Source organism: Nymphalis io, chromosome 7 (assembly GCF_905147045.1).
Source record: "Nymphalis io chromosome 7, ilAglIoxx1.1, whole genome shotgun sequence".
Classification (NCBI taxonomy): Eukaryota; Metazoa; Arthropoda; class Insecta; order Lepidoptera; family Nymphalidae; genus Nymphalis; species Nymphalis io.
In genome coordinates this window covers 8,376,974-8,395,715 of record NC_065894.1, presented here as the reverse complement: position 1 = coordinate 8,395,715, position 18,742 = coordinate 8,376,974, and the positions used below count along the sequence as shown (strand labels likewise).

The window sequence follows — 18,742 nt, the reverse complement described above, 5'->3', positions numbered from 1 at the left end:
CAGTGGTAAAAGCTAGCCGTTTAACCGCCTCATACGAAGTGGGTAAACACGTCGAGCTGTCCATGAACTATTCTTGTCAAACCTGTGAATTGTCCGATGTTCTTTGTAATGGGGAGAGCATGCTCCCTACTGATAACGTTCATATTATAGCTTCAAAAAATACGATCAATTTCAACTTCCCCAGGTAATAAAAGGTTTATGTTATACATTTTTTATCATTGAAAATAGGTGACAGAAAATAGTTATAGACTGGTTAATGAGCCTGATGCTAACCTGATGGTAACTACTTACATCGCCTTACGACGCTAATCTTGGGAGCTAAGATATGTCCTTTGTTCTTGTAAATACACTGGCTCACTGACCCTTTAAACTGAAACACAGTTGTAAGTGTTGCTTCTAATTAAACCACCAAGTAAAATATATACATATTACGAAGAATATATTATATTAATAAATAGAATGCACACTTAGAGGTGGTAGTAGAAAAGAACTAGCTTCATATTCATATCTCACTTATGAAATGTCGAAAATAACAAATTACGCTGTTTTTGTTCATGTATCTTTAACGTTATGATTATTTATTTATTACAATAGATTTCCTATATACATGTGGTAAATATTATACTTGGTATATGTTATAGGTTCGAAGACACTGCATCCTGTGTATACATGGGATCTTTTAATGATAGTGGAAAAGTGTTTACGAAAATTTTAGCTGTTATTGAAAGTGAGTTTTTTTTATTTAAGACATTACACATTTTAATTAAAGTGCTTGATTAATTGTTATATTTAATTTTCTAGACATTTGTAAGTACAACATTTTTTACTCCAAATGTTATGAATGAAGAACAATTTATCATAATAAATTATAACATTATTTTAATATTTTTAATTTTAGCGCCAGGTACGTATTATTTTTGTTTACCCTACTTTAAATGTTTCTGTTCGCCATTAGTTTGTTAGAATGACCATAAAGGAAGGATATTATAAGTAATTCTAATTACGTTTTAAGAATAGTAAAATGCGCACTTTTTTATAGTATTTTTATTATTTTCTGTATGAATATATTTTGTAATAATACTAATACGTTTTAGTTACATATAAATCTGTAATTGTTTTAATAACTGCCGTATTCATAAAACCATTTTATTTTATAAAATTGGGTTTGTTATTTGAGCCTTTTAAATATATTTTTGTTGTTCCATAACATAAATATATAAACATATAATTTTTAGTTATAAATCACATAAAAAATAATAATCATTAGTTCGTGTACTATGAGCTTCTAGCAGTTCAAATTTATTGACGCTCTAAGAGGCAAGTTACTCTTTGTACGAATATTTACATTCTTTAAAATTGCTAATTGAATAGAAAAGGGGCAAATGAATTAATTAAGCAAATTTATTGTTTTTGGAATCATTTCAAACGCCATTATTTGATTAATAGTAACGGTGGTGGTTGATAAGGCTATGACTTCGAAAGTAGACTCGGTTTTTATTATTAATGTAAATGTTAGCAGTAGTTAAATGTTTGCTTATATTTTCAGCCGTTACAATTCCAAAAGTAGATGTTCTAAAGGCGCCAAATGAAGGGGAGCAATTCGAGCATGAAGTTCCGTACAGTTGTGACAGTTGTCTCGTTGATAAGGTAATTTTAAAACGTTCTTCTTGCTTAAAATGTGCAACTTTTATTTTTACACTTCCGTAATGGAAACATTTTTTTGAGGTTTAATTCTTGAACGTAATACCATTAAGTTATTTAAGATAACATTCCCTAGATAACATAGTGAATAAGCAAACTACGGTATCAAGCTTTAACAGAGAAAGCCCAGCTGTACTTGCAGCTTATGTAACTTACTTATTTTACTATTAACTAGTAATTAAATATATGTAGTGACGACTTTTTTGTCTAAATGCTCAAAAATTATCCTAATATTTGTTTTATAGGTGTACATCAACGGCATACCATTAGAAACATCAACTAGAAGGAGTTCACTTAATTCGATAGCATTTTATGTCGTAAGTAGTAATAGGCAAAAACCTTGACTGTATTCAATCATCATTTTTATATAAATTTTATTGTTTTTAGTGTTATATGACTAAGTATAATTTTCCTTTCGGCGAATACACAAAAATATATATAGCATTCGTATATTTGAAGAAGCACTTCGTAGTTCTTCAAGTAGTTGACTTACTTAAAGTAACTTGGATAGAATGCGAATCTTGGCATTAAGCTTCAAAGAAAACTGAGAAATTGTTTGTATGGGTTAATAGATATTGTTTTTACAATTTACATATTATTTTAACGTAAGTAACATTTTTATTTTTAGACCTCGCCTTCAGCTATAACAATTCGTATTACGGGGTACACAGCCACATTCGAAGGGGTGTTTCAAGCAGTTTTTAGTGTGGACGATGAGAAGATCACTAAGACTATTATGGAGATACAGTATGTATTGGTATTACATTACCCAACATTAACTCTTATACATATATGTACTTACAAGTTAATTTAGTGCTGTCATGTCAAGGGGGATTAAATAACTACGCAGGACATATTTTCATATTGCACAAGTAAGTGCACATACTCAGGTACGATCTATATATCCAAAGGGGCAGCAGCTAAAATTGATTCTAACCGATGCCTTTACGTGTTTTCCGAAGCACTGCCAATTCCAAACTTAGGGCTGAATATATGGACAGAAAAAGTCAATAAATTTTCATGTGCACGACAGGCCTGGGTTTGGACCCGGAACATTTAATGTACCTATATAACTATCATGCAAATCCCTAGCACGTATAACGGTCATAACATTTATAAAGTAATATAAAAAAATGTAGGGTAGTATTATTATTTCTCAAACAATTACAATGAAAATTCCGCGACTCTATATGTCATTACACAATTTCAGATCGGAGTCTGAAACAGTCACGGATGCTACAACTGCAGCTTCAAGTCAAGGTAAACTTTTTTATATTTTTTGTTTGTTTTTTTTATGATATAAATAATGATCAACTTTTCATTATCATAAAAAAAAAGGTAATCTAATTACAATGTAGTTACGAACTTTGGCTAATTAAATAGTTGGCCTAAGTAATTGCTGTCTTCGGCCTCTAGTCGACTTGATAAGCAATTTAAAAAAAAACATGATAATTTCTGTATGTTAATACTTTAACAATATTTATAATACTAAATTCTTCAATAGTTTAATGACGTAAAAGTCGCAGATTCCATCCCAATCCCTTAGTTTATTATTATACTCACTCCTTACACAAGCTTTACGGTAAACTGGACGAGAAAATAAGAATATTAATTTTCTTTTAAAACGTTGCTAATTAAGAAAAAAAATACCACTATTCTGTGATTAGAATGTTTAATATAAAATGTAAATAGTTTCAGATGTAAAATCTAACCCAGATGATTTGACTACAGGTAAGTTAACAATATTACCAACATCACGAATTTATGAATGTTACAGGTAGTGATATGGACTCCTCTCGAGTTATTGTTTTTGAATTTATCAAATTGAAGTTATTATCTTGTCTATATTTTGAATAGTGAATATACGTATATAATACCCGTCAATAAATATTTGCACATCGACCATTGGAAAGAGACAATCGTATTATACATTGTGTTGAACAAAGAAATTTATTTATTGAAAAAATATCAAAACTTTTATAATTATTTCCTTATTTTAGCGGCTTTACCTAATACAAGTTTACCAGACACTACAGATAGTATAAGTACATCCACAGCAGCCGCATCATGAGTTTCAAATTCATAAGGTAAATAACAATTTATAATAATAATAATAATATCCTGGGACATTTTTCACACACGGCCATCTGATCCCAAATTAAGCTTGTACAGAGCTTTTACTATGGAAACCAGACAACTGATATACTACATATACTAGACATGTTCATGCACATAAATATCTGTCCTGGGTGGGAATCGAACCCACAACCTTCGGCGTGAAAGGCAAGCATCCACCAACCACGCCAACCGGTTCGTCAATTTAATTGAAGTGATTATTTTATTATAAGTAAAAATAAATAAATTATAAATTACCTACATGATTATGATTTTCAGAAAAGATAAGGTATATGCCTACTTTAGTCGGTAGAGGTAAAAGTTCATAATAATTATTTATGACTAGCAGCCGCAGTGGTAACAAACTTATCTTCTACGTCAATGGTTCCGTCTTATCGATACCACATAGAGATTAATAGATAGATCACCGATTTTGTGCAGGGTGCCTGAGTGGGTCGCGGAACGAATGAGTCTGTGTAATTAGGCACAAGGGACTTAGTACCTTAGATCTAAAGGTTGACAGTGCGTTGAAAGTGTAAGAAATCTATACCTACTAATAATATAAATGCGAAAGTAGCTCTGTATGATTGTTACGCGTTCACGGCTAAAACACTGTACCGATTTTGATGAAATTTGTCATGAAATAGGCTTGAACCCCAAGAAAGGATATAGGCTACTTTCGTATACATAAAACCTGCCCGTAAGCGCCCACTAACACGCGGGTGAAGCCGTAGGTGAAAATCAGTAGTATAATCCTTACTGTGCTAATAGAAATGAGCATTAGTGACCACTTACGATCATTTAATCCTTTTGTCTAATTTGATTAATTACCTAATTTGATCGATTACCTCAGTAGTACATAAGATGTCATAGATTAGAATTAGGGTTAGTAAATATTAATGGAATGTTTTTAACCTATGGTATCACGTTTACCTTTCTATCTTGAAATAACGTAACTAAGCTTTAATCAAATCTCCCATGAACGTACTATCCTAACTTCGTAATATCAAAACATAAAATAACATCGACTTAACAGTAGAATTATTATTATTTAGAAAAATCAAACTTTGTACATAAAGCTTACGCTAGAAGAAATAATGTCTATAAAATATAAACTATTATAAAATCGGAAGTCTCTTTTATATACAATTTATTATAATTTCATAAAAAATTCGCTGAATGACCAAATAAGGCTAAGTGATAAAACAAATAGCGAATAATTTTAAAAGAAATAATAATTTATGACTTTAAGTGATTTTATTTTATGTAGTTATGATATGTAAATGAGTGTGAAATCTCTTGGAATCTATATTAGGTTTAATGATGATTTTAATAAAATTTCATGCTACCAGGTTGAAAAAGAAATATTATTTAATATATAAATTAAGGGAAAGTTGAATAAGATTAATTTTTAGGAAATAAAATATATTTATTTTATCATTTAACGTTTTTTTTTCTTTTTAACAGTTTAAATTCGTCGAGAGACTTCAGTAGCGGCTGATATTTATTGGAAAATAAATTATTAACTATATGTGGTCTTTTATTTTAAACCCTGAAATAATCACAAATAAAAATTAAAAATAGTTACTGTACAAATCTTGATCTCGTGGAATGGTGGCAAGAATGCTAACATGATTTCGTTTATGAATTGCAATTCCGATTCTCTCGGCGAAAAATGAACCAGCCCTCATGTCACCAGCAGATGCAATAGAAGGCGTGTAATATTTTTTATGAAAGGTTTTGCACTATTACTCCAAAGTCCAAGCGTTTCAACTGCAAACGAAAAGCAAAAGAAATTATTTTAATTATTATATAATATCATTTTTTGCTGAATATTTAAATATGAGAATTAATTTAGAGAAATTTTAATGTTTCACCTAGTAAAATAAAATTAATACTCTATGCCTAAAAGAACGGCTAAGATAAAGAATTAAATATGATTTTGATAAAATAACATTATGCTAATACGGCCTTGTTTTCGTTATTGGGTACAAAATGTAAAACTATATAATTATATGCATATATGGCCAATCTTAAGTTTTACTGATTTAAAAAAAAAATAACTTAAACTACTTTTAAATACGTAATCTATGTACATGTTAACTGTAGCTAATATTGATATATACATTATAAATTACCAACGAGATATGTATACTAGGAATATGAAATTAATAACTGAAAAAGTGAAAGAAAATCCATTACATTTACGTACTTTGTTAAATGTCATAGAATAGTCAAAATATGAACAAAATAGCGCTGAAACTACAGTTTACACTTCGATTATGATAAATTTCCATGAACGTTACGCAAATATAAATTAATGAAATAAACTATAAAAATGGAACCAAAATTCGAAATCAATTTCGATAGTTTTTTCGATAGTTTATATATATATATATATATATATCTATAAATACTTAAGTAAACATTATTTTGGCATTCATTTAATAAATAATTGGTTCAGTTGAAGTCAAAAACAGAAAACAAATAAAGCGTCCTGTTACATATATTTAATATGTATTAATTTAATTCAAATTTCTAATGGTATAAACTTATAAGACTTAGCCTCTTCCGCCAATTTCGAAAACTAATATAATTTATTCAAACCAAATGTGTTCTTATGAAAATTTTTGAATTTGGCGAGTATAAAATAGTTGTATTATCGTTTTTTTTTAACAGATACCTACCTGTTCTCATCGAAGACTATCATAAGCTACTTCGAGATGCAGTCAATTGTAAGTTTGATTTTTTTTTAAATGATTATAGCAATAGGATATCTGGTATTGTTTATACGTTCTCCATTAAAGTTATTTTATTTAATAATAATTAAAACGTAAATTAAAACATATTTTGATGCAGGCGGTACACTCCTCTTTAAGTGATCTACTTATAATATTGTAACTAGTTTCAGTGCTCTCTTGAAATTGGCCTCCATGGCCAAAATCGGTTAGAAGGACAATACTTATTTTTATGTTTATATTATATTTTTATATATTACTTTCAGATATTTTTCACGTTAGCCATACTGGCATTAACCGCAGCAAAGCAGTTAAATCCTGGACCGCAAGCAACCAGTGAATCTTCTTCATCGTCGAAATCAAACGATAAGAGATATGTCACTCAAGAAATTACATTGTTTTTTACACCGAGTCAAATTCAATATTTGAATGGAGCCAGAAATTCTGCGAAAAAGGAAGCTGAGGCTCAATCTCTTAAAGATAACCAACAATATACCCTCCAGAGCTACGGTCAACAATCAGAGCTAAGTGCGTGGCCAAAATATACCAGGGTAGCACCAGTTGAACAGCCCCAAGAGGAAAATCAAGATTTTATTTCCCAAGAACCATTCTCATTCAAGACTAAGCCAGTCTTTGAAAACCAAGAAGGAAGTTTTGCTCCTTTCAACTTATATCAAGAGCAAAAACTTGGAGGACAGCAAACACAAACACAAATTCAACAAGAAGGCGAAAACAAAGAGGCACAATTTTTCAATGCATACAATCCTATTTCCGATAAAGCCCAAGAAGAAGCACTTTTACATGAAGAGTTACAAAAACACTGGAATCGTATTTTAGATCACAACCGCGACCAGCTTGAGGCTCTATCCCCCAATGAAAAACAAAATTCTGAAGAGTTAAAGGCCAACGAAGAATCAAACGTGCAGTGGGAATCCCAGTGGGGAGAATCCAACTCTAAGGAAGAGGAAACAAGGTCTGAAATCGAAAAAGAAATTCAATTTGCTTCGAGGAACAATCAAGGTTATGACTTCGGGCAAGAGAACTCTCGCGCAGAAGAACAATCAAATAAGCAAAGATCACCAATATTTATTCACAAAGAAGTGAGAGTAACTAAACATCTCCCAGTACGAGTTGTAGAAAAAGTAAAGACGTCAGTGCCTACCCCAGTTCTCGTACCAGTACCCGAACCTTATGAAGTTAAAGTACCTCACCCGTACCCTGTGCCTTACCAGATCATAAAGCACATCCCAGTACCAGTAATCAGGAAACATTGAAATGTGATGCCAATTAATTAATACCTTTTAAAAAATGAGGCTGAAATGCATGTTTATTTCATGTAAAATTGTTGTTAAAATTAAAGATATTGTTGACTGTTTTATATTGTTATATATTGTTATTATGTAATACAAATAAATATTAAAATTTTCATGATCTTTGCTTAATTTTCACCCGATTCGACTATATCTAACAAGTTTATAAAGATATAATAATTTTGTTTATGCGTTGATAATCCTTGAATTATTGTGACAAATAATTAGGCCAAGTACTTTGATTTTTGAATGTCTCTAAAGGCTAAGGTCGCAAAAGGCTTAATCGATTTTATTGAACCATCCTAGAAAATCCTCTGCCTTAGAGATTTTATCTTATTTGAGACGACTTTAGTGAATATTTTTAAAAAGGTTTGTTTTGTAATTCAATGTTACTCAAATTCATAATTTCTATATAAAAATCTAGTCAAATCTAATTATTCCTTTTAACCGAATTTAAAAAAGGAGTAAGTTCTCAATGGTATATCCATATTTTAATAAAAAAAATATTTAAAGCTACTTTTGTGGGTTCGCCTAGACCACAACCGAAAATACTTATATGTAATTGTGTTAGATGTATAATTGTGTTAGGTAATCTTATATATAAAAATCTCGTGTCACGGTGTTTGTAGTCCGTGTTTGTAATAGAACCGTTTCAAAGTTGCACTCCTTCGAACCGATATATATAGCCCATTTGGGCTGTTAAACGAATTAAGCAAAAAACATAGCCAATAGAGCAGATAAAGCAGAGGAACAAATGCAACAACATAACAAACAAAATGTGCATGTGAGCATGTCGCAATTGAGTGCATCTCAATCATAAGAGGCACGAGCTGAACGAAATCAAAAGCGACAATTGGAACGGAGACAAGACGCACAGGAAATGACCGGCAACACCAACAAGTACATCGAGCATTTACATAAGCTTCGTTCTTCATCTCGCATTCGAATAAAACTCAGATGTTAAATATTCCGCTCATCCGAAAGTTGAGTGGTGCTATGGACAAAGAATGTCCCCATTGTATTGCGCTCAAATTCAGACGTGAGTTAACCGGGATGTGTTGCGCATCAGGAAAAGTGCAACTACCAAAAATTGAGACACCACCAGAAACATTGAACGGTTTGCTCATCGGCAAGGATCCAGATTCAAATCCGTTTCTGATGTCTATTCGCACATAAAAAAATATCGCAAAAAACTTCGTTCCTGACGAGGGTCCCCCGACCGCACTTTTTTTTGTTATCGTTTTAATTTACGCGGGACTTATATCGTGTCTTCGTCGTAATTTTATGATGGAAAGTCGAGAAACTGAAACTGCAGCGTGTGTAAATAAGTTAATAAATCATATAACTGAATATAAATATTTACACATTATATACATTCAATATACACATGATTCGAGTGCTTACTACTTACATGCATTACAGAGAAATTATAGAATTCAGAATGTAAAATAAATACCAAAAAAAACGTCGTACTTTGCAAAAATTACATTATTCACACACGGCCATTTTATCCCAAACTAAACAGAGATTGTACCATGGAAACCAGACAACTGATTTACTACATATACTACTTTTCTTTTGTATATAGATAATTACACCCAGACTCATTGTGAATAAATTACTATTTTCTATTATGTTAATTAAAATTTATAAATTTAAATAAATACTTTACATTTTTGTATTGAAAAAATTATAAAAAAATAACATAAAATATACAAATAAGAGAGAAAGAGTTTAATAAAGAAGGATTGCGATTTTGGTGTAAAATAAAATAAATATCTACATTTTTTCAACTTAAACGTGTTAAAACAGGTTTTGAAAATACAGCAGCTTCGTTCCTGCCGTACAATTTTTTTTTTTTATTATTTAAAACTTTAAGCCGCTATATAAAAATTAAGCGACCACTGTGCCCTTTCTTTAAAGATTAAACTATATGCTTAATTTAAATTACTATCTTAGGAGTTATCAGTTATTAGTATTAGCGTTATAAGTAGTCATCACATATCCCACCGCCAAACAGCCATATTTAGTATTGTTGTGTACAGGCCCTGTGCCTAACAAATTGGATCCCAAGATGAGTTAGAGATGGTTAATATTTTTTATAGCGTCAATGTCTATCGGTGGAATTGACCATTAACCCACATTAAAAAGAAAACAAATAATGGGCCACCTTTTTCAAAAGGCCTGTCTAATAATGTGGGACGAATGTACGGTGAGGCCCCACTCACACATAGAAGCCGTTAGCCAACAGAACCTAAGAAAACAATCCGTACCGTAACAGCCTGTGAATGTCCCACTGCTGGGCTAAAGGCCTCCTCTCCTCTTTTTGAGGAGAAGGTTTGGAGCTTATTCCACCACGCTGCTCCAATGCGGGTTGGTGGAATACACATGTGGCAGAATTTCAGCGAAATTAGACACATGCAGGTTTCCTCACGATGTTTTCCTTCACCGTAAAGCACGAGATGAATTATAATCACAAATTAAGCACATGAAAATTCAGTGGTGCTTGCCCGGGTTTGAACCCACGATCATCGGTTAAGATTCACGCGTTCTTACCACTGGGCCATCTCGGCTCATAAAGAATCAAGAAAACAATAATAAATGAAAAAATACGCAGGGTGATACTTCATGCATACGTATATATTATTATATGCACTTTACTATATGGGCGAATAGATCGATTGGAGAATGTTTATACCTAATTGATTAAAAAATGCATTACCCGTACGAAGTCGGGGCGGGCTGCTAATCTTTTATAAGATTCGTTAAGTAACAATGGAGAATAAGTTGAACGGACAGTAAAGCTGGAGCATAGAGGTAGAATTTTCATTATCGCGTGATCTTGATTTTTCATTCAGTTTTAAAAAGTGGTAAATTGTAATGAATTAAAGCTATATACGATATCATATGTGATATAATTATTAATTAGATGTACCAAAATACTTTATAGAGTATGTTTGCATATATGATCTTTCGTTGTTAAATCTATTTAAGATACACACGAAACAATATCTTTAAAAGATTTTCGTCTACAATTTTTTTTGTTAATAAAATAGTTAATCTGTATATTTAAATTGTTTATGACTGAAATTACGTATCGTATTTAAAAATAACACAACACATTGTCATACGTATACATAGACGATGGGTTGGTTTGCAATATTCTTATGATATATCTTAAACCAAGGTAAACAACTTAATATTTAACTTACCTAATCTTATAAAAGATTAACCAACATAATTATATATTTATTATATTTACATTTTTATTTTTTGTATTTTCGGTTGTGGTCTAGGCAAGCCCACAAAAGTAGCTTCAAATATTTTTTGTTATTAAAATATATATAGACCATTGAGAACTTACTCCTTTTTGAATTCGGTTAAAAGGAATAATTAGATTTGACTAGACTTATATAGAAATTATGAATTTGACTAATACTGAAATACAAAACAAACCTTTTTAAAAATATTCACTAAATTCGTCTCAAATAAGATAAAATCTCTAAGACAGAGGATTTCCTAGGATGGTTCAATAAAATCGATTAAGCCTTTTGTGATCTTAGATTTTAGAGACATTCAAAAATCAAAGTACTTGGCCTAATTTTTTGTCACAATAATTCATCGCATGTACAAAATTATTATATATTTAAAAACTTGTTAGATATAGTCGAATCGGGTGAAAATTAAGTAAAGATCATGAAAATTTTAATTTTTATTTGTATTACATAATGACCTATATAACAGTATAAAACAGTCAACAATATCTTTAATTTCAACAACAATTTTACATGAAATAAACATGCATTTCAGCCTCATTTTTTAAAAGGTTAATTAATTGGCATCACATTTCAATGTTTCCTGATGACTGGTACTGGGATGTGCTTTATGATCTGGTAAGGCACAGGGTACGGGTGAGGTACTTTAACTTCATAAGGTTCGGGTACTGGTACGAGAACTGGGGTAGGCACTGACACCTTTACTTTTTCTACAACTCGTACTGGGAGATGTTTAGTTACTCTCACTTCTTTGTGAATAAGTATTGGTGTTCTTTGCTTATTTGATTGTTCTTCTGCGCGAGAGTTCTCTTGCCCGAAGTCATAACCTTGATTGTTCCTCAAAGCAAATTGAATTTCTTTTTCGATTTCAGACCTTGTTTCCTCTTCCTTAGAGTTGGATTCTCCCCACTGGGATTCCCACTGCACGTTTGATTCTTTGTTAGCCTTTAACTCTTCAGAATTTTGTTTCTCATTGGGGGATAGAGCCTTAAGCTGGGCGCGGTTATGATCTAAAATGCGATTCCAGTGTTGTTGTAACTCCTCATGTAAAAGTGCTTCTTCTTGGGCTTTATCGGAAATAGGATTGTATGCATTGAAAAATTGTGCCTCTTTGTTTTCGCCTCCTTGTTGAATTTGTGTTTGTGTTTGCTGTTCTCCCAGTTTTTGCTCTTGATATAAGTTAAAAGGAGCAAAACTTCCTTCTTGGTTTTCAAAGACTGGCTTAGTCTTGAATAAGAATGGTTCTTGGGAAATGAAATCTTGATTTTCCTCTTGAGGCTGTTCAACTGGTGCTACCCTGGTATATTTTGGCCACGCACTTAGCTCTGATTGTTGACCGTAGCTCTGGAGGGTGTATTGTTGGTTATCTTTAAGAGATTGAGCCTCAGCTTCCTTTTTCGCAGAATTTCTGGCTCCATTCAAAGATTGAATTTGACTCGGTGTAAGAAACAATGTAATTTCTTGAGTGACATATCTCTTATCGTTTGATTTCGACGATGAAGAAGATTCACTGGTTGCTTGCGGTCCAGGATTTAACTGCTTTGCTGCGGTTAATGCCAGTATGGCTAACATGAAAAATATCTGAAAGTAATATATAAAAATATATTTATATATATAATATATTTATATATATAATATATATATATATATATATATATATATATATATATATATATATATATATATATATATATATAAGCACTGACACTAGTTACATAATATTATAAGTACTAAAACAAGGCTTTAAAGTCGAAACAATATCTAATGTATTGCTATATTTAAAGCATAATACAACATTCGATCACTTATAGAGTATTGTATCGTCCGCATCAAAATATGTTTTAATTTACGTTTTAATTATTATTAAATAAAATAACTGTAGTTGAGAATGTATAAACAATACCAGATATTCTATTCCTAAAATTATTTAATAAAAGGTTTTTTAAAACTTACAATTGACTGCATCTCGAAGTAGCTTACGACAGTCTTCGATCAGAACAGGTAGGTATCTGTTAAATAAAAATGATAATACAACTATTTTATACTCGCCAAATTTAAAAATTTTCATAAGAACACATTTGGTTTTGAATAAATTATATTGGTTTTCGAAATTAGCGGAAGAGGCTCAGTTATCGTTTATACCATTCGAAATTTGAAATAAATTAATACATATTGAACACATATAAAACAACTTTATAAATATATAGTTTTTAAGTATTTTGTTTTATGTTTTTGACTTCAACTTAAGCAATTATTAGACACTAAAAAAAACAAACTGATGCTAAAAAGGTGTTTACTTAAGCAAATAACAATGAATCTGTATGAAAACTCAATTTTATTGTCCTAAATATTACTAAGGGTTGGACAAGTATACTTACCGTTACCATAAGAATGATTCTTATGAGGTAATAGAATCACTGTTTATACACTAAGTTAATATTTAACTTTTTCAGTCTACTTAAATTGGACTTATAAAAATATAGTCATTAGGTAAAAACACTAATCGAGCTACGCTAGCTAGCCACTAGAATTTTTAATATTAATTTAATTGCTTGCATATTAGTTGATGATGTCATTTAATTTGTGAAAATGAGTTACTACGAGTTTCTTGCCGGTTCATCTCCGTAATCTACATACCGAATCTGTAGATTAGCTTTTCATTTAATTTAATTCTGCAAAATTACGATTTGAAGTGCTTGACCGTACTTTAATAACGTCTCATTTGAATTAAGTAAAAATTATAACTTAAAATGTTGCTAACTGCCACAGATAACCCAAATACAAACATTATAATGTTATTTAGATTACCTATATCTCAATAATACAAAATAAAAATATTATAATTTCTCATACAGACGAGGAGTTGTTTCCAATACATTCGTTTGTTATGAAACTTTAAGAATACCAGAAACTATAGCGCCCAATAAATTATAATATTTTAGTTATATTTTACCTTCAACTGATTTCACATGGAGATTCTAATAAAGATTAAATCGAATCATTAAGATTTAATTGTATTGCTAATGTTACGACAATCGTTTGTAAAGTTGATGCCGCTGTATGACATAAATGAACAATTGCATATTTGCTTTTAGATGAAATCTATCGACTCAATCGTAGATAAATTAACGAGAAAATGTACCAGTGAACGGAGCTTCGTCCTTCTAAATCCTCTCTATACCTTAAATGATATTCTCTTGTTCTTTATTGTGTATTAAAGATATAACATAATGATATTTATACATACATTCTTAGGAATATGATCAATTTTATGATGCACTAAGTATTAAGTGTCCGTTAGTTACTAGTTGTTTTATAACAGTAAGTAGAATTATGCGTGTTCTAAACAAAAATGGTAGTTATTTATATGTATTAATTTCTTATAAAAATAATATAATAATACTCACAATACGTGTTAATTAATAATTATTGAAATGCATGAACGTTTTGTTCTGATTACATTAAAAAGCAATAAATTCATCTATCACTAATACTTGATGGAATTAATCTAACAAATAATATATACAAGAACTTTATTATAAAAGTATTGATTTAAGTCCGAAAACTGTAAAAGAACAATTCATAAATGCCGCAATAAACGTATTGTTAAGTTGCCTTGAAGATTATGAATATTATGATATATATATATATATATAAACGATATAATATATAAATGATTTAATTGAGTGTAATTTAAAAAATAAGCACTTATTTGACTTTGAGTATATTCATACTCATACTTATAATATAATGTTAGCAAGATATTTGTGTAACATTTATTTATTTTATTTATTAGATCACCAACAAAGTACACACAGATACATGATAGCACAATGTTCATAAAAAATAAAATAAAAGAAGTGGTACCTCAATTACAGGTGATAACTGCATGAACTGCATAACGTTGAAGTAAGTAGAAAAAGATTTAGTTGACCATTTCGAAACGTGGTTTTATTTGAAGTTAATGAAATGTTTTGTGCCCAAATTTGATAACGTCTGATTATGCATTTGAGACAGATCATTGATCAACATTATAAAATATTGTTTAAAGGTCATGAAATAAATAATATACATTATGCATATACCTACAATTAAAAAATACAGACGAGTTAAAATTCCTAAAATGTTTCATAATTATTAAAATTTAGAAATTGGACCATCCATGAATTCGTTTCGAACATGTTTTAATGTATCACCCCACACATACATAGTTTTACATATTTAACACAGAAAACGACTTTTTTTTTCATTTAACCCAATATTTATGTACTTTTCAAATTCATCGATGCTTCCGGTAAATTATAAAATCAAAACGTAATTTATTCAAAATTATTCCAAAACGGCATCCAGTATAATTTTTTTGAGCTTGCGACTATAAAAAACGATGTCCTTTCTCGATCTTCACCAGAGTTCTTCTGATCTCATCGACAGCAGCAATCATGACTAAGTTGCTAGCGTATGTAAGTAAATATATTAATGTTTAAAGGTTTATTGACAAGAAATACAATACTTCACATTAGTAACAGTTTTGATATCAACATCATTTGGATTATACATTTCCTAAATATATATATTTTTTTGTGTTTATATGTTTTTTACAAGAAGTGATAAGAACATTTTAACTTTATTCATTATTAGTTTTAGTTTGGTTCAATAAATATTTATCTTTTTTCAGATATTTTGCATTTTAGCCCTAGCAGCGCTTAGCAAATCAGAGCAACTGAAAACTGGTCCAAAAGCAATTGAAGAATCAGATACATCATCAACATCGCCCCAAAAGTTTGATAAAAGATATACCACTCAAGAGTTTACATTATATCTGACTGAAAAGGAAATTAAGGATTTGAAAAATGGTAAGGTACCTGCAGTCTCTCAAGTTAGTCAAAAATCAGGCTTACAAAACTATAATCAACAAGAAAGTTTGAATGCTTATAATCAGTACAACAAAATTATCTCGCAAGATGTAGAACCCAAAGTGGAACTTCTTGGACTTCGATCACGTAACAGTCAACAGCAAAAACAGAAAGAATTAAATGAATATAATAAAGCTATCTCACAAATTGAAGAATCCCAGCCAGAATTACGTGAACTTCTATCACGTAATAACCAAGAACAACAAGAACTGAAAGAATACAATGAATATAACAAAGCTATCTCACAGATTGAAGAATCCCAGCCAGAATTACGTGGACTTCTATCACGTAACAATCAAGAACAACAACAACTGAAAGAATACAATGAATATAACAAAGCTATCTCACAAATTGAAGAATCCCAGCCCGAATTCCGTGGACTTCTATTACAAAACAATCAAGAACAACAACAACTGAAAGAATACAATGAATATAACAAAGCTATCTCAGAGATTGAAGAATCCCAGCCAGAATTACGTGGACTTCTATCACGTAACAATCAAGAACAACAACAACTGAAAGAATATAATGAATATAACAAAGCTATCTCACAAATTGAAGAATCCCAGCCAGAATTACGTGGACTTCTATCACGTAACAATCAAGAACAACAACAACTGATAGAATATAATGAATATAACAAAGCTATCTCACAAATTGAAGAATCCCAGCCAGAACTTCGTGGATTTTTAACACGTAAAAATCAACAACAACAGGTTAAAGAATATAACGAATATAACAAAGCTCTTTCACAAATTGAAGAATCTCAGTCAAAACTTCTATCAAGTAATAATCAACAACAACAACAACTAAAAGAATATAAACAGAACAACAATATTTTCTTACAAAATGAAGAACCACAGGCAGAACTTCGTTCAATTTTATCGAAAGACAATAAACAACAAGAAAAATTGAAAACATATAATCAATACAACAAGATTACCTCAAAAACTCAAGAACCCCAAATAGAACTTAGAGGGCTTTTATCACATGACAATCAACAACAACAACAACAACAACAATTGCAAACATATAATCAATACAACAAGATTTCTTTACAGGCTGAAGAACCCAAAGTAGAACTTCGTGGACTTTTATCACATGACAATCAACAACAACAATTAAAAACATATAATCAATACAATAAGATTCTCTCACAAGTTAAAGAACCCCAGGCGGAAATACGTGAAGCTCTATCACAATATTCATTTTATCCTAAAACAACTTTTGAAAACCAACAAAGTAATTATGATTTTATGAATTTGTATTCACAGCAAAAGTCAAAGGAGGAACAGGGACAAAAATTATTCACTGACATTTTTAGAAATGAACCGCAGAACAAAATGAATTCTCAAAAGGAAAAAAAAACACAACAAGAGGGTGTTTTACAAAACGGGTCTGATTGGGTACCATTTACTCCAGAACCTGCAAAGCAAGAAAATGTCTTATCGTATGAACAGCTAAAACAACAATGGGAAGGTATTTTTGGTCAACAACGTTTTCAGCAAGATTTATCGAATGTTCAAAAGGAAAACCAAAAAAACCAAAAAGAAATAAGCACAGAAGAAAATGGAGCTGAACAAATACAATCAAGTTCTAAATCTGAACAAAAAACTGAAGTTGAAAAGCAAATAGAATCAATCTTTAGACAGCAACAAGCCTTCGAAGATGAAAGAAGAAGTGATCAAGCAAAAGCCTTTAATCAAAGGCCACCAATAATTATCCATAAAGAGGTTAGTGTAACGAGACACCTTCCCGTGCCCGTGGTAAGGAAAGTCAAAGTTGCAGTTCCTACACCAGTCCTAGTTCCTGTTCCTGAGCCTTACGAGGTTAAAATACCACATCCTTATCCTGTACCTTCAGAAATTGTCAAGCATATCCCTGTAGCGGTAGTCAAACACTATTAATATAGTGGTACTACTAGTACTAAATACCAAAAAGAATATCTCATATTTGAAAAAATTATACTCCAAGGCTAAATTCATATTCGCTATCCTAAATCCCTATCCTAAATACCCTATCCTAAATCCTAGTCCTAACACACTTCTTTAAATGAATGCTTTATTAATATGAATAGTTAACACGTTTTTCATTTAGTGTAAGTATATGTTATCTAATTTTAAGGCTCTTGTTATATTGTTATTAAACGAAATGTATCATTGATTATATTATAATGTTTTATTTTTTTGTTCCGATATAGATAGATGTGGTAGAACTTATTTTTAATTATATATTTAATCTTTTAATTATTATTTTTTAAATACTGCATTATGTCAATTACTATTTAAGTTTAATTTGTCAAGCTATTCTACTGGTTAACATTACTATCTTAGCGACATTTTAATTTACAGAGTACAAGAAGCATGATTTTTTTTTAAATTATAAATAACGAACTAAGCTAAAACTAAAATAACTTAAATACCTGGTTTTAAACCAGCTGTATTTTAAGGTTTTTATCCAATAGATTTAATATGGGGCAAACAATGTACATAATTTTAAAAACGCACACATTTTTGGAAATAGTTGAAGAATATTTAAGTAGACAACGTGACTTCGTTTAGAAAGCATACAGCTACCGTTTTGAATACAAAATTATCTAGTTGAACATCAGGAAGGAGAAACTAAATGGTTTTTATTATTCGTAATCACGAAGATTGCGCAAACATCTTCGAAATTAGAAGTTCCCCAAT

At 30.6% G+C, this 18,742-nt stretch overlaps 2 protein-coding genes across 3 annotated transcripts; both read left to right on the top strand.

Annotated features, from left to right (window-relative positions):
• The first annotated feature begins 1,481 nt into the window (after positions 1 to 1,481).
• LOC126769588 (uncharacterized) lies at positions 1,482 to 5,347 on the top strand. 2 transcript variants are annotated; one of them, XM_050488451.1, is made up of 7 exons: positions 1,482 to 1,647; positions 1,947 to 2,018; positions 2,330 to 2,448; positions 2,912 to 2,961; positions 3,400 to 3,432; positions 3,702 to 3,788; positions 5,284 to 5,347. In XM_050488451.1, the coding sequence occupies exons 1-6, from the start codon at positions 1,510 to 1,512 to the stop codon at positions 3,770 to 3,772; spliced, it is 483 nt and encodes a 160-aa protein (XP_050344408.1). In that variant the 5' UTR covers positions 1,482 to 1,509; the 3' UTR covers positions 3,773 to 3,788; positions 5,284 to 5,347. The 2 variants fall into 2 exon arrangements, with proteins under 2 accessions (XP_050344408.1, XP_050344407.1); XM_050488450.1 differs by having other exon boundaries at positions 1,495 to 1,647; positions 3,394 to 3,432.
• A 10,231-nt stretch (positions 5,348 to 15,578) lies between these two features.
• On the top strand, positions 15,579 to 17,959 carry LOC126769751 (trichohyalin-like). The gene is made up of 3 exons (XM_050488669.1): positions 15,579 to 15,599; positions 15,815 to 16,838; positions 16,908 to 17,959. The coding sequence occupies exons 1-3, from the start codon at positions 15,579 to 15,581 to the stop codon at positions 17,957 to 17,959; spliced, it is 2,097 nt and encodes a 698-aa protein (XP_050344626.1).
• Positions 17,960 to 18,742: the final 783 nt, after the last annotated feature.